The sequence below is a fragment of the Nothobranchius furzeri genome, chromosome 12 (assembly GCF_043380555.1).
Source record: "Nothobranchius furzeri strain GRZ-AD chromosome 12, NfurGRZ-RIMD1, whole genome shotgun sequence".
Classification (NCBI taxonomy): domain Eukaryota; kingdom Metazoa; phylum Chordata; class Actinopteri; order Cyprinodontiformes; family Nothobranchiidae; genus Nothobranchius; species Nothobranchius furzeri.
Genome location: NC_091752.1, coordinates 48161614 through 48178418, shown reverse-complemented (window position 1 = coordinate 48178418; position 16805 = coordinate 48161614). Strand labels below are relative to the sequence as shown.

General features: G+C 42.8%; 1 protein-coding gene across 1 annotated transcript; it reads right to left on the bottom strand.

The window, feature by feature from the left end:
* Window positions 1–2038: 2038 nt before the first annotated feature.
* atf7ip2 (activating transcription factor 7 interacting protein 2) lies at window positions 2039–16765 on the bottom strand. The gene is made up of 15 exons (XM_015967354.3): window positions 16597–16765; window positions 16298–16495; window positions 12194–12260; window positions 9975–10106; window positions 7559–7627; window positions 7350–7387; window positions 7236–7273; window positions 7040–7095; window positions 6795–6840; window positions 6650–6714; window positions 5491–5533; window positions 5210–5268; window positions 3540–3632; window positions 3262–3452; window positions 2039–2538 (listed from the first exon to the last, which is right to left on the bottom strand). Exons 2-15 carry the CDS (start codon window positions 16492–16494, stop codon window positions 2328–2330), a joined length of 1305 nt encoding a protein of 434 aa, XP_015822840.3. The 5' UTR covers window position 16495; window positions 16597–16765; the 3' UTR covers window positions 2039–2327.
* Between the last annotated feature and the right edge of the window lie 40 nt (window positions 16766–16805).

Sequence of the window (16805 nt, the reverse complement as noted above, 5' to 3'; positions counted from 1 at the left end):
TCCATCCACTATGATGCACTGTGAAAACTGCCTGTCTTTCTTTGTGGACAAAGTCAATAAGGTCAGACCTAGCAGCTTGCCTTCAGCCTCCAACCGAACTCATCCTCCTAGATAGCTTAGCTCCTGTTTCTTTGCCTGAGCTAACCAAACTAGTTAACTGAGCCACAGGAGAGGTAACACAGAAGGTTTTGGAGTCTTATTTCCTGATATCTGGACATCTTGCCTGACTGGTTAACAGTAATGCAACTCTACAACTGAGTGTTCACTCTGCAACGTTGTTGTTTTATCTCCGCAAATAGCACAAGCCTGAAGGAGTTTTTCCCTGTTGTGGAATTGCTAATGCTAACTGTTAGCCTTTCTGAACCGAGACTAACTCGGCTCTCTCCTGGATGCTAAATCAACACCACCATTCAAGCCAAGATGGGTGAGTCCATTAATTTAGCAATGTAACGTACAAATGTCAGGCATTTTTCATCAGAGTGATTCCCCCATCTGTTTCCTATCTGAGGCTAATGCAAGATAGGGATAAGAAGACCATTTTAACGTTTAGCCTGCATGTGAAGCTTAGACTGATTATATTACGCTGATACAAGCGGCCGAAATGAGTTTTCTTCGCAGGGTGGCTGGGCTCTCCCTTAGAGATAGGGTGAGAAGTTTGTTCAGCTGGGAGGGGCTTAGAGTAGATCAGCTGCTCCTTCACATTGAAAGGAGCCAGTTGAGGTGGCTCGGGCATCTGGTTAGGATGCCTCCTGGTAAGGTTTTCCAGGCACGTCCAGCCGGGAGAAGACCTTAAAAAGGCACACTATCGTAACGCCACCCCTAGTCAAGATTTTAAAATTGCTATGAAAGTGGGAGCTGCCAGGAGGCAGGGAGTGGCATGGCCAAGTGTGGGGAATTTCTATTCCGGGAGGGAGGGGGAGTGGGAGGAGACTGTACCGATGACGTGAAATTGTACCAGTCCCAGTCAATCACAAATTTGAATTGCAGTAGCCACAGTTCAAACCTAAGACGTTTTAGACCTAGATTCTAGATTTGATCAAGTTTACATAAACATGTCAAAAAATGCACAGAAACAGAAAGATTGCATTTGTAAAGACCCAATTAAGCAGACTCTAAGCAAAGAAAAGTTCTTTTGGGGTTTAGTTATTCTTTAAGGAAGACCCAGGACATGCTGGAAGGAGTTTCTCGGCTGGTCGGGGAACGCCTTAGGATCCTCCCCGAGGAGCTGGCCCAAGTAGCTTGGGAGAGAGAAGTCTGGGTCTCTCGAACTAGGCTGCTGCCCCTGCGACCCGACTCCGGAAAAGCGCAAGAAAATGGATGGATAACAAGCACAAAAGGATTTATCTGTGAACTTGGTCTTTAAATGATGAAAGCACTTTCTCAGAACTTTTAACGCACACTGATTTTGATGTCTACTTATACTTTGAATGTACTGAGCCCACATTCACTCAGGACCTGCAAGGAGTTTGCTTACAAATAAAAAAATCTGCAAGACAAATCATTGACAACAAGATGTTATCACTTACCTGTTTGCTGTCTCTACAACAATCAGCAAGAAGACAAACAGGTCCCGCAACAATGCAAACTCCATTTTGAGATTTCTAGGTCATTGTCGAATGTTTATGTTTATTTATTTAGCAGACGCTTGTATCCAAAGCGACTTACAATTTATAACCTATAGGGCATGTTGTGATCTGTGGGGGAAACCGGAGTACCCGGAGGAAACCTACGCATGCATGGGGAGAACACGCAACTCCACGCAGAAAGGCCGCAGCCGAGCCGAGTTTCGAACCTGCAACCTTCGTGCTGCAGGAATGACTTTGAACAAGAAAACGTGTGGCGCATTCAGCACAGAAAAACATGCTGATGTGGTACAAATTATTATTAGCCAACAAATTTCAGATAATCCATCTGAATGCAACGTCACATTCATGCTACTAAATGTTTTAGGTTATTAAAACTAACATCTTTCTGCATAAACGTATTGTTCGGCACAGTCTTTTAACATAAATGTTTAAAAAAACAAGCCCCAAGTCAGTTCACATTAAAAACACTTTATTAAATTATCTAAAAACACTCTGTGTTGAATGTTAATCTGCATCTCTAGAATGACTATCACTACAATGTGTGTTGTGGCTCAACTCATAACATGCTAACCAAAAAAGGACAAAATCAATTAAGTAAAGAAATCTAGTAGTAGTCTAATAATTGTGTGCATCTATAAAACTACAGACAGCAATAAAAATATATTCAAAACCATCAATAAAACTTACAAGAGCTGCTTAAAAAAACAAGCTAATTAGTTGACTCGGAGACGCCTTCTGAAATTAGTTTGGTATTGTTGCCGTAACGACTTCACTATAAGGGCCGTAACGTCCAAAGATGTCCTTACCCACCACAGCAGCACACACCTTGTGCCCAGGCTTGTACTTTTTGATCAGTGCACACATCGGCAGTGATGTGGCCTTAAGCGTATCATATGAGTACCATTTTGAGAACTCGCCACTTCCTTTGTCCTTTTCCATAGTCAGGAAGATGCTGAAAAATAAAGATAACGAGTCACTTAGAACTTTTAGCTTGGGCGTCACTGAATCATCTGTCAGATCACAATGTTCAAACTCCATCCATACATCCATTTTCTGCCACCCATCCGGGGTCGAGCTTTGCCTTCTGGCTTAGCTCTCTCTTCACCACGACAGATTGGTACAATGTCTCCATCACTGCAGACGCAGCACCAATCCGCCTATCGATCTCGAGTTCCATCTTTTCCTCACTCGTGAACAAGACTCTGAGATACCTAAACCCCTCCACTCGGGGCAGGACCTCATCCCTGACTTGGAGAAGGTATTTTAAAACCCTTTTCCGACTCTACGATGTTCAAACTGTTCCATAAAACTAAATCCATAATGGTAGATGGTTATCGTAAATTCAAATAAATGTTATTTTTTTGTTATGTACATATCTCAAAAGCAAACTGAAAGGGTCTTTAATGCTGGTGAGTGATTCAGTTAGACAATTATATTAAGACTCAAGGCCTTACACTGATAACAGATGGGTATTTCAAACATTTCACCCATAAATTTAAAGCTAATTTAGTTCAAATCAACAAAACTATGTAAGTTTATAAGTAGGGAAAAAAGTTTCATAACACCAAATGTAAAAAGAAAAATAATTTTCCGGCTACTTGGTTAAAGGCAAACAGAAGATGAGACAAGAGAATACTAACTAGTAAATAAAAATAATAAATATTCATCCATTTACATGTAGCTGTCCATAGGTGGTGCAGCGGGGTCCGCCTCTACCACGTTCCAGAGCACAGAGAGTCGAGTAGGGTTCCTGATGAGGGCCAAATTTAGTTCCACCTTCTGAGGCAAGCTGTACAAAGCTGCCTCCATGCTCAGGGTGGAGGGGAAGGGGTTGGCTGGGAGGGAAGGAGGGCAAAGCATATCTTTCTGGAAGATCAACAAGACAAGTTGTTAAAAATAAAAAATAAAAGGGATCAATTTCTAATCATTTCCACAGCAGACTACCTGCAGTACCTGTTTGAACTTCTTGTCCTCTGGCTGCTCAATCATCTTCTTTTCTTCATCCTGGGAATCTTCCGGCTCTCTCTTTAGGTCCCCAGTAGGTACCTGAACGTCACATACAAACAGTGTATTTAAATAATCAATTAGAGATCATTTCAGTGGGATTTACCTTCTTTTATTTTTAACTCAGAACAATTATTTTTATGTAAAATTTAGGTGCACTAGTATTTAACTGCTACTTCAAACTAATCTTGGAAGAGCTAATGTAAGATGCAGTAAATGCCATCTATCCACACTTCAGGTAATAATTGTAAGTCTTTAACTAAAGTTTAACATACGCATATGAGAGCCACTGTCCAGGATGAAATATCCGAGATCCATAAGTACATCAAGGATAACGCCCCAACAGACGACGTGATCAGTGAATGTCTCGGACAATGGCGAACAGAGGAGGAGACGGTGGAAAAACCATCAGTGGTGCCCGTGGCCATTGGGGCACTAAGTATGGCGCGGTATGGGGGCCAAAATTAAGACTACTTCCCAGCAGCAGGAAGCTATATAAATTCTGAAGCAAACTACCGACCTGATTAATGATAAGCTGGCGCCGGTAACGGAGAGGCTGGCGCTGCTTACTGAGGAATAGCACCTTTACTGGCGTTACTACTAGATACGTTAGGGACTAGCAGCCCTCGGCTAGTCATTGACTGGTTCACACACTCCCTCTGCTGTCTATTAGCATGGATAGGCTAGCGTTAGCCTGGACGGGCTGGTGTTAGCATTGGAGAGGCTAGCCATTAGAGTGCCTAGGCTGGCCACTAGCTGACCAGTGACTCTCCGAGACATGCTAATGGCTAGCCTCTCCGATGCTAATGCCAGCCTAACCATGCTTAAGGTCCATCGAGGTAGGAAATCCAGCTAGTGGCATGCCTAAGCACGTTAATGGCTAGCCTCTCCGATGCTAACGCCAGCCTATCTATGCTAATGGTCCGTTGAGGAGGTAGGAAATCCAGCTAGTGGCCAGCCTAGGCACGCTAATGGCTAGCCTCTCCAATGCTAACACCAGCCTGCCCAGGCTAACGCTGCGCCAGCTTATCATTAATCAGATCAGTAGTTTGCTTAGGAATTTATATAGCCTCCTGCTGCTGGGCAGTAGTCTTAATTTTGGCCCCCATACCGCGCCATAACTAAGCCCCAAACTGGAGAAGTGGCTAAAGCAGTTCCCAGGAACAACATCAGACATCTCAGTCCAGAGAAGTGCAGATCTAGGAACAGCTAAGATACTGCGCAGAACCCTCAAGCTCCAAGGCCTCTGGTAGAGGACCCGAGCTTGGAGGGATGAGACCACCCGCGGTGGGTGAGACAAGAATTCATATAATGCAGTAATAACCATTGTAAAGCAATGTGTATGACTTTGTTGGCTGGTTAGAGGTACGTGTTCACAAACAAGGTGTTGCATCCAGCCGTAACCAAGGAAGTACGGAAAGGAGCTTATGGTGCGAAATATATTTTCCACCTCTAAATAGTGAACTCTTGACAAAAAGAAATCCAGATTTCTGTTTAATATTAGAAAAAACACTTACTACGAAAAAAAAAAAGAAGGAAATTTTTAGGAATTAAAAATGTTATAACAATAAAGCTAAATGGTTATCTTAAACTAAGGTTTTGAGTATTCAGCATCTTACCATCTGCTCTGAAGACACCATGGGCATTAAAGTCGGTGGAGACCCCTTTTCACTGAACTCTACCATGAAGGTTGTCGGGAGATTATCGCAAATTTGGCCCCACAAAAAGACAAAGAAACAGTAAGCAGGAAAAAGTGACTTTTTTCACATACTGACACAAGCTTATGCAGAATTTTCACAGAAAGAAAGCCCACTGACTACCCGAATGAAGTCATCACCCAAACATTGCCTGAAAATGATTTTCATATAAGCTCATATTTGCATCTCTAAAATGAACCTACCTTCACTAGGCCAGCAGACATGCTTTTCTCCTTCTTTTGTTTCCTGCAAAGAAAGAACCAATCCACTTAAACCTCAATGGGTTCACTCATCTTATGTGCAGCACTTTGACATTAGGTGCTATAATTTAAATCAAAACCTAACTTTAATTGTTTGGTAAACTGATTAATATATTTTTAAAGTAGCATTCTACTCAAAATACGTTTTTTTTTTTTTTACTTTTAAAGCTACAATGGCACTTCTGCACAACAAGCTAGCTTAAAATATTTTTTCACTCCTCTTAACAGCGTTCCAACATAGTATAGCTATAAATACATGGTGGAGATTTAAAATGAGAAAAAAGTAATGAAGTGGTTATCTTGTTTTTGTTTAAAAACCTAAGCCAATAACACGGCTTGGACTGAAAGCCACTATTGGACCATGATATTGTCTGTTTCACTGAACCACCTCACTTTCACACTTCCATGGGTCCTCCAATCATTACGCACAAAACACCACTGGTGTGGGAGGAGAAACAGCCGGCTGCTACCACTTCAACTTTAGGACAAACTACCAGAGGCCGAAAAGGAAAATGCCATTATAAGGCACAGACAACAGAAAATGTCTGGACTTAGAAAACGTTGACTGGTGTTAAAGCTACAACTGCTAATTTGGAAAACATATTAGCTTAAATCTTTTTCATGCCTCTTAACAACGTTCTAACGTAGTATAACTATACATATATAGTGGAGATAAAAAATAATAATAACAATAAATAAAAAGGAATAAAGTGGTTCTCTTGCATTTGTCTAAAAACTGCAATAGTTGCATTCAAACCAAAAGCAGCCGCTGCTGGACCATCTGGCTGAAGCGTCGCAATTCCCTGCATCTTTTACTCATAATGCACTTGCATATTTAGCAACTGAACACCACTGGTGTGAAAGGGTTATATCTATCTATCTATCTATCTATCTATCTATCTGTATATATATATATATATACATATACACACATATACATATATATACATATACATACATACATACATATACACACATATTTATATACATATATCCATTCCATCCATCCATCCATTTTCATCCCCTTATCTAGAGTTGGGTCGTGGGGGCAGTAGACTTATATATAAATAAAAATAAAGATAAAAAACTATAAATCACACACCGTCCATGAACCGTTGGGAGAAAGAGTGGGTGGAGCCTTCTCTGGCGTAAATTCAACCATGGCACCTGTCGACATTACATTACAGATCACAAAATGAATGTGTCTCAAAGAGGAGAAAAAAAACCTGTTGAATAGTTTATCTTACCCTCTTTATTTACTCTGACCTCCTCAAGCGTACATTTAGCTGTTTTCTAAAAAGAAAGCCATTCTCATTACTTTGTTGATTTTTGCTCGTACGACAATGTAAGTTTTCAAATCTACGTTCGTCATTTCTCCTGGAAATAAGTCACACTAACCAACTTTACCACCAACAAATTCTATCAAACATCAACCTCTCCATCCCATTTTAATGCTTTAAACACTAAAAAACATACGTAGCAGCATATTTACCATCAAATCAACAGCCTCTTCAATCTTGATGATACATTTGCTTTTCTCTTTATCAACTAGGATGTAAGAGGAGGAAAGGTTTATGTGTATGATTAAAATGATAAAAGTCACAAGGTGCTTAAAGAAAAGCATAGAATTAAAAATAAAATCCAATCATAATGTGTTTTGTGTCCAAATGTACATGCTGGTCTCTTACTCAGTACTGAAATCTCTGTAGCTTCATCAGAGTCTCCCCTACAGAGACAGAAAACAATAATAGTACATTTTTTACTCAGGCTGGGAATTAAAGCTACTGCAATAGCCGACATACCTGATCCTGTCTGCATCAGCATGGGCGGACGTTAAACTCTGAAATGATGTTGAAAAATGACATTCAGTTTTTCTACTTTGGGTTCAAAAACAAAAAACTTTAATCAATGATTAGTTTTCTCACTCCAACTCTGAGTGTCTTGGCATTTTACTACCACGTCTACTCTAAAGAGACAGCTCGTGCATAATGACTTAAATATGTTTACAAACCTGATCCTGTGTTCTTTTTAGGTAAGCAAGGGCCACCTCTACCCTCTTTGACATGAGGTTGATCTGAGCCTGTGGGAGAGGGGAGATGATTGGTCTTGGGGTTAGTTCATCTGAGACAAAAACGGTGGGACGAGTTATTCATCCATCCAATCGGTTACTTGGCTAAAACTTCTTTAAACGCTAGATTACATTTGCTTTTGTTAATAAGGAAATATGGTAAATGGCCTGTAGTTACACAGCTTCTGTGACCTTTAACCCCCCCAAGGCACTTTACAACACAACAGGCAATAACCCACATATGCATTCACATGATGGCGGTGATGAGTCACAATGTAGCCACAGAGGCCCTGGGACATGACATGCACTCACCTAAAGGATACGATGTTTGACCCCCTTTCACCTTCAGAACCGCCTTAATTCTACGTGGCATTGATTCAACAAGGTGCTGAAAGCATTCTTTAGAAATGTTGGCCCACATTGATAGGATAGCATCTTGCAGTTGATGGAGATGTGTGGGATGCACATCCAGGGCACAAAGCTCCCATTCCACCACATCCCAAAGATGCTCTATCAGGTTGAGATCTGGTGACTGTGGGGGCCGTTGTAGTACAGTGAACTCATCGTCATGTTCAAGAAACCAATTTGAAATGATTGGAGCTTTATGACATGGTGTATTATCCTGCTGGAAGTAGCCATCATGATTTGGAAAAAGGTAGAATGCCTTCTCCGGGTCAGGGATGAGGTCCTGCCCCAAGTGGAGGAGTTTAAGTATCTCGGGGTCTTGTTCACGAGTGAGGGAAAACTGGAGCGTGAGATCGATAGGCGGATTGGTGCTGCATCTGCAGTGATGCGGGCGTTGTACCAGTCTGTCGTGGTGAAGAGAGAGCCGAGTCAGAAGGCGAAGCTCTCGATTTACCGGTCAATCTATGTTCCTACCGTCACCTATGGTCACGAGCTTTGGGTAGTGACCGAAAGAACGAGATCGCGGATACAAGCGGTCGAAATGAGTTTTCTCCGCAGGGTGGCTGAGCCCTCCCTTAGAGACTGGGTGAGAAGCTCGGTCATTCGGGAGGGGCTCGGAGTAGACCCGCTGCTCCTCCACATCGAGAGGAGCCAGTTAAGGTAGCTCGGGCATCTGGTCAGGATGCCTCCTGGACGCCTCCCTGGTGAGGTTTTCCGGGCACGTCCAACCGGGAGGAGACCTAAAGGTAGACCCAGGACACGGTGGAGGGACTATCTCTCTCACCTGGCCAGGGAACGCCTTGGGATTCCCCCGGAGGAGCTGGCCCAAGTGGCTGGGGAGAGGGAAGCCTGGGCCTCTCGCCTTAGGCTACTGCCCCCATGACTCGACTCCGGATAAGCGAATGAAAATGGATTGATGGAAGTAGCCATCAGAGGATGGGTACACAGTGGTCATGAAGGGATGGACATGGTCAGAAACAATGCTCAGCTAGCCCGTGGCATTTAAATGATGCCCAATTGGCACTACGGGGCCTAAAGTGTGCCAAGAAAATATCCCCCCACTCCATGACACCACCACCACCACCAGCCTGCACAGTGGTAACAAGGCATGATCTCATGATCTCATTCTGTTTACGCCAAATTCTGACTCTACCATTTGAATGTCTCAACAGAAATCGAGATTCATCAGACCAGGCAACATTTTTCCAGTCTTCAACTGTCCAATTTTGGTGAGCTGGTGCAAATTGTAGCCTCTTTTTCCTGTTTGTAGTGGAGATGAGTGGTACCCGGTGGGGTCTTCTGCTGTTGCAGCCCATCCGCCTCAAGGTTGTGCGTGTTGTGGCTTCACAAATGCTTTGCTGCATTCCTCGGTTGTAACGAGTGATTATTTTAGTCAAAGTTGCTCTTCTATCAACTTGAATCAGTCGGCCCATTCACCTCTGATCGCTAGCATAAACAAGGCATTTTCGCCCACAGGACTGCCGCATACTGGATGTTTTTCCATTTTCACACCCTTTGTAAACCCTAGAAATGGTTGTGGGTGAAAATCCCAGTAACTGAGCAGATTGTGAAATAGTCAGACCGGCCCGTCTGACACCAACAACCATGCCACGTTCAGAATTGCTTAAATCCCCTTTCTTTCCCATTCTGATATTCAGTTTGGAGTTCAGGAGATTGCCTTGACCAGGACCACACCCCTAAATGCACTGAAGCAACTGCCTTGTGATTGGTTGATTAGATAATTGCATTAAGGAGAAGTTGAACAGGTGTTCCTAATAATCCTTTAGGTGAGTAAGTGGAGCTGCCATACACACCAAATAATAATGAAATAAGGCGTATGCTCATAAAAACTACCCGTGATTTAAGAATTCAAAAGGTGAGGGAAAACACTTAAAGAAAATAGAAAAGTTGAATTTGGGTAAAATGGAAAATATAGAAGATACTTTCCCCACACCTCCATTTGTTGGAATGATTTTTCAATGCTTGTATCATCTTTCATCTGCTCGACTGCTTTCATTAATTGACGCGTCTTGGCTTCATTGTTTGCCTCTGCTGTGCAGACCTCATGCTGAATCAGCTCTTGCAACTGCAGGAACACAAAAGAACATACAAAGTCTTAAATGATGATGTGCTTAAAAGCGGCAAAACACCAGAACAAAGAAAACCGAAATAAGAAAATTAGTAACAACTTTACCAGATACAAGTTACATCAACTTAATTAATTTATAATCTGTATGGGCCTTTCTGAATGTTTTACCTTGCATGCTTTATTTTGATAACCCTATGACAAGATTGCTGAAAAAGGAGGCCAACACTCCAAAAACTTTCAGTAAAACTCACTGCACAATCTGCTGTCGTGGTCACGCCAAAAAGTGACTGACAATGGGTGAAAAAGCAACCAAAAGTCAAAGAAACCCCTTAAAGAATGAGGCTCTCCAGGTCAGGGATGCGGTTCTGCCCCAAGTGGAGGAGTTTAAGTATCTCGGGGTTTTGTTCATGAGTGAGGGAAAAATGGAGCGTGAGATCATAAGCTGGATTGGTGCCGCGTTTGCAGAGATGCGGGCGTTGTACCGGTCTGTCGTGATAAAGAGAGAGATGAGCTGGAAGGGGAAGTTCTCGATTTACCGGTCGATCTACATTCCTACCCTCACCTACAGTGGGGCAAAACAGTATTTAGTCAGCCACCGATTGTGCAAGTTGTCCCACTTAAAATGATGACAGAGGTCAGTAATTTTCATCATAGGTACACTTCAACTGTGAGAGACAGAATGTGAAAAAAAATCCATGAATTCACATGGCAGGATTTTTAAAGAATTTATTTGTAAATCAGGGTGGAAAATAAGTATTTGGTCAATAACAAAAATTCAACTCAATACTTTGTAACATAACCTTTGTTGGCAGTAACAGAGGTCAAACGATTACTATAGGTCTTTACCAGGTTTGCACACACAGTAGCTGGTATTAAGCACGTCCAACCAGGAAAAGACCTAAAGGGAAATCCAGGACACGGTGGAGGGACTACGTCTCTCGGCTGGCCAGAGAACGCCTTGGGATTCCCCCGGAGGAGCTGGCCCAAGTAGTTGGGGAGAGGGAAGTCTAAAGCTTGGTTTATGCTTGAAGCATTCACTTTCTGCTTGGTGATGCGGCTCGCGGATGGAACGCGCTTCACAACTCGCAGCGTTTATGGTTCAGGCGGCTTGTCTCTGCGGTGAGCCAATATTCTCCCAAACTGTAGGAGGCAGCATGGAGCTCTACACGGCATGCATCCAACACCACACCATAGTAGAAGTAGAAACTACTGTTTACAACATGGCATTCCAGCATTTTTAACAGCGTCCTCGTCTATTCTGACAGTGCGAGCTATTTCTCTCCAAGAATTATTAACAACATGTTGATCACGGTGATCTTTGAGAGCTGAATCATACAAATGTCTGTATTTACGAACCTCTGCCATACTAGTTCTTGCCGGTCCGCCATGTTTTTCCGTGTCCGACCGTCCGCGTGGTTAGAAAATTTCCTAGGTGCGCGGTGCGGAAATTTTGGGCCGTGCAGAGGCGCGTGTTGTTAAAATGACACAATTTCGCTGTGCGGAGCCGTGCGAACCTCGTGGACGCGTCAACAATAAACCAACCTTAAGCCTCCCTGCTTAGGCTACTGCCATCCTAGTCTACTCCTGGAACAAAGCCAACCACATACAGTATGTGCGTGCGGTCCTTCATCATCTACTCAAAGCCCGCCTTTACTGTAGACCGGAAAAGTGTTCATTCCACCACCACACCACTTCCTTCCTGGGCTTCACCATGTCTGCAGATGGTTTGGCCATAGACCCCAGAAGGTGCAGGCTGTTAACCATTGGCCGTTACCCGCCAGCTGCAAAAAGCTCCAGAGCTTTCTTGACTTTGAAGATTTTTACCACCAGTTCATCCATTAATACAGCCTTCCAACACCTGACAACACTTTTTATCTTGGCTCCTATCCCACCAAACCCTTCATGGTGGAAGTCGACACTTCAGATGTGGGGGCTAGCAGATCAAAAGCTATTAGTCCTCAAGAGAAACATTTATTCTTGGATTTGATGTTGCTTTCGACTTGTATGATTGATGTCTACAATGTGGACATTTGCTAATTTGTGCACGAACAATAAAATTACACCAGTAATCAGATTTTACTTACCTGAGATTTAGAGACTCTGATCTTCCCATTGCCAGCGCCATGTGGCTGTGATGCATTTTTCTTCCCTCTTTATACAGACACAAAAACAGAAAGTTAAAACCACCATCAAGGTAAAGACAGCACATCCAGCCTCACTAACAAAATGACTAAACTGGAAGGAGGGTTTGCAGCACTGAAACTGCAGGAGTTCAAACAAGTTTACACTCATTATAAACGCTACATCAGTAAGAAAGGTATTAAACAAGTGTGTTAAATCCTGGTCGTCAAGGGCCACTATCCCGCATGTTTCCCCGTTCCAACACACCTGACTCGCTAGCTGTATTTCCGTTACCGGACCTTTAGGGCATGTCCTGGGACGGGAAAATTGACAGTGATGTCTCATCCCCAAATTCCACTACCTCTGCTCCGCTCCGCCCCCGCCTTCCGCAGCCGCTCGCTTCCGAACTCAATTTTTACTGGTACCCGCTCTACAACGGCTCCGCTCCGGTGCGGAGGCCTGAGGTGGGCAAACAAGCATGCGCGGGATTTTCGAGATCTTGTGATACAGTCCGAGCAATAAACGCGGAAGTTAGATCCAAACACCCGTTGTGTGGGAGAAGCATCGAAATGAACTGTTCAATCTGCCCATCATTTGTGTTGAGAGATCAGCAGTGTTTGGATCAACAAAGTGTGACTACTTTGATAGTGGAAACTGTATTTATGGCTTACTTTTGTGCATATAAAGTTCAGCCGCCATTGATAGTTGTTAAAAGTTGTTAAACCTGTGCATATGAAACAAAAAACGCCTTTTGTTTATCGATGCATTGTGAAATAACGGAAGTTGTGCTTGCTCCCTTTCCTGTTGGGCAGTTGTGATTCCTGTCCATTGACTGCGGAGGTGCTCCGGCGTCCGGCAAAAATAGGATCGATTCTATTTTTGCCGGACGCCGGAACAGAGGGCGGCGCAGTGCCGGAGCACGGCCGCAGTAGTGGAATTGCTCTGATTGACTACAACGGGACCGATTTTGCTCCGGAGTTCGTGCCGGAGCGGAGGTAGTGGAATTTGGGGGTCAGTCCTCTCAGCTGTTGTGTCTCCATTCAAATTCAGCCCCTTCAGAACTTTGCACAGAAAAAATATATATTGCGGCTGCTTTGGCTGTGTGGGATCTCATTGATAAGCGTCCAAAGCAGATTTAATACATTAAAAGTATCTATTCTGTCGAAGTATATTATCATTTCGTTCATTCAGAGGAGAGCAGCTGTGTGATGTAAAATGTGGTGTTCAATGACCAGAAGATGTGCCATTTTTTACAGCGTTCTGCGAGACAACAAAGTTTGTGGGAGCATTTTCCCCGTGCTTTCTGGTGCCAAGAGTTTGATTTTAAGTGTGATCTATGCTTATTTTCCTTTGCTTCCAGTCAGCTTTAGGATTGTCACGGTGTGAAAATTTAACCTCAAGGTTATTGTGACCAAAATTATCACGGTTTTCGGTATTATCACGGTATTTTTTTAAACGTGTTACATTTTCAGACAACTAAATAAACCCTGTATATCAGGAAAATATTGTCCTCAGTTTGTGTCTAAATTTTGCCTAAAATTTGTTATTTTGTAATTATGTTGTTTACTTGTTTACATTTTTTCCCTTTAGTCTTTAAAATACCAATATTTGCCCATAACTTCTTATTTTATGTCTGTTTGATGTCATCATTTTAAAATATTAGATCAGATGATACTCAGTACTCAAGTAGCCTTCTAATCAGATACTTTTTTACCCTTACTTGAGTAATAAACCCTATATCAGGAAAATATTGTCCTCGGTTTGTGTCCTTCCAGTGAGCTTTGCAGATTTGGGAAAATGTCATCAGGCAGTAATCATTGTTAAATTCATAATTATTCTCGGAGAGAGACCAACTCTTCTCTGCCCCTGGGAGCCCCGTAATGCATAGCGTCATTTCAACATGGGGGTGTCCGTGACACGGTTTATATGCAGGTAGCGGCGCTGCGGCTGCTTTATATAGCAACTCGTTGCATTCTCCCTCGACCCAAATCCTCGGATCACGCATTTGAGCTAAAACGCTAACTTGCCTTGCGTTGACTGTAGAGTTGTGGGTGATGGTCACGCAGATGTGTCATGAGATTTGAAGCGTTGCTGCCTTTCACAGACACTTTTTCTGCACGTGCTGCAAACAGGATAGCCGTCTTCTATCAACTGTCCCTCGGCATTCTTCACATATCCAAAAGATGCCCGTACTTCCCACTTTGTCTTCTTTGAGGGATAAAAAATGTCCTCCTGAGCACTGCCGTCTCCTCCTTTGGCCATTATTTCAGCTTTAGCTTCAAGAAAGTTTTGGCTGTAAACAACAAAGTGCGCATGTACCGCCGGCAACTTCAGCAGATGGTACGGTGGCTGGTAAGGGTCACCGCGCCTACACCGCAGCCACGGTAATCCACCGAGATAATATAGATAATATAGTTAGTCAGCATCACCAGCAACTTTACTAATTTTACTAATGCCGGTTGTTTTGGACGACGTCTGCTGATGTAAATTCCTACTGAGTTACAACCAGTCAGCGAGAATTGACCAAAGGTTCTGCTCAATACGCCAACAGACCATTCGGAGTACCTACCCTGAAAACGGCCTGGAAAACAGTCATTTGGCCGGCCCGGTCAAGGGAGACACGCATGTCGAGACGTTCCTGTAAATCTACCCTGAAGTTACGGTAGTGGAAACACAGCTAATGGTTGCGTTTTCTGTTCTGAAGGTCATCAAGAAGCTTGTTGTCACCGACTGATTAAAGTGAGGTGATTTAGAGCAGAAAAACTTCTCAAACTTGCAGGATGGAGGCAATGAAGGACCAGGATTTGACACGGTTAGTATAAAACATTACTGCAATAAAAAGTTTTAAAATTTAAAAATTAATGAAAAAGCAACAAAATGTAAAAACTAGGTATGTCTCAATCAAAACATTTTTGCCCCCCCCCCCCCCCCCCCCCCCCCCGCGAGCCATTTCATTTTGAGCATCTGCAGATACAGAATCCCTATAACACATAAAAAAAGAATTAAGAAAGTGAAGTAGTATTGTGGCCCACACCCAGGGCCCCAAAACGGCCCTAGGTGTGGGCCTGGGCTTTGAAGGTGATCTGAATTGTATCAAATATAGAAATATTAAATGCTGATAAATGATTGCTTTATAAAAAGGTAATACATATACATTTTCATGCACTTTCTTGTTGTTTATTTGAATATTTTCCCATCCTGTCTGTCTCTTTTTGCTTCCTGCATCTCCTCCAAGTCCTTCAGAAAAACTGCTTCTTGGCTTCCTCCTTTTCCACCACATGAGTTACTCAAAGGTATTGATGTTTGTTTTTAATGCCCTACTTGACCTAGCTCCTCCTTATTTGTCCGACCTGCTGACTCCCTATGTACCTACTAGTATGTTGAGGTCAGCTGACCGTCTACTGCTTTGCATTCCCCGGATGGCCTACAAATCACGAGGTGAACGTGCGTTTGTCCATGCTGCCCCCATGCTCTGGAACTCATTGCCCATTACAGTTAGGCTGGCACCCTCTTGGTCTGTTTTTAAATCTCGTTTAAAAACCTACTTTCATGGCTTGGCTTTTAGACAGTGACTCATGTTATCATATTATGATTTTATAGTTTTTATTGTTATGTTTTATCTTCTTATTGTTTTTACTTTTGTTTTAATTGATCCTGCCTGTTCAGCACTTTGGTCAGCTCTCACGCTGTGTCTTAAATTGTGCTATAGAAATAAAGTTGGTATGGCATGGTATTTAGAACATATTAATCCTGCTGGTATAACAGCTGGTAAGTTTACTTAGCCAGAAATCATCAGTTGACTGAACACAAACAAAACACTATAAATGAAGCCAACATCTGTGCAAACGCATTAAACTTGGTGCTAAATCATTAGACTTGTTGCAAACACATTAGACTTGGTGGAAACGCATTTGACTTGATGCAAACGCATATTAGACTTGGTGCAAACGCATTAGACTAGAAGCAAATACATTAGACTTGGTGCAAACGCATTAGACTTGGTGCAAAATCATTAGACTTGGTGCAAACACATAATGAACTGTGCACAGTTGTTCTGCAGAACTTACTCGTCGAGAAGAAACAAAGCCGCAGCTTCATCCGTTGGTAATCCGCGTGCTTTTTTCTCTGAGCGCCAACTCTGGAAGGCAACGCCAATGTTCACCCAACATTTCTCGCTGGAGCTTTGAGCTGGGTGGCTCCGTTTCAAACGCCTGACGGTGCCACCGGAGGGTGAGCCACCCCTGGCTTCTTCTTCATCACTCATGCTTTTTATAACGACGAGTCACGAATAAAAAGAGGAGAATGTGCGGACGTAGTTATAAGCAAACAAAACGTCGGAAATCTGGGTGAAATGTTTATATCTTACCTTTTATTTAGACGTCAGACACAAACAAGAACTCCAAAAACATGTTTCTAAGTATTTAGGAAACGTAATCAAACTTATCGGAGCGCTATTTGAATAAAAACTTTGTACACCGCGATTAACTGGTAAACGCTGTTAGCTCCAACGTTTACTTCTTCTATGCTTCTTCTTCTTCTTCGTTTTAATTGAGACAACCAACACGGTTGCAGATT

Excerpts from the sequence above, each read along its gene's own strand:
- atf7ip2 (XM_015967354.3), bottom strand. The coding sequence starts at position 16,494 with ATGAGTGATGAAGAAGAAGCCAGGGGTGGCTCACCCTCCGGTGGCACC. Across the intron at positions 10,107-12,193 it reads TCAGAGTCTCTAAATCTCAG|TTGCAAGAGCTGATTCAGCA; the intron begins GTAAGTAAAATC and ends GTGTTCCTGCAG. Across the intron at positions 7,388-7,558 it reads TAAAAAGAACACAGGATCAG|AGTTTAACGTCCGCCCATGC; the intron begins GTTTGTAAACAT and ends ACATCATTTCAG.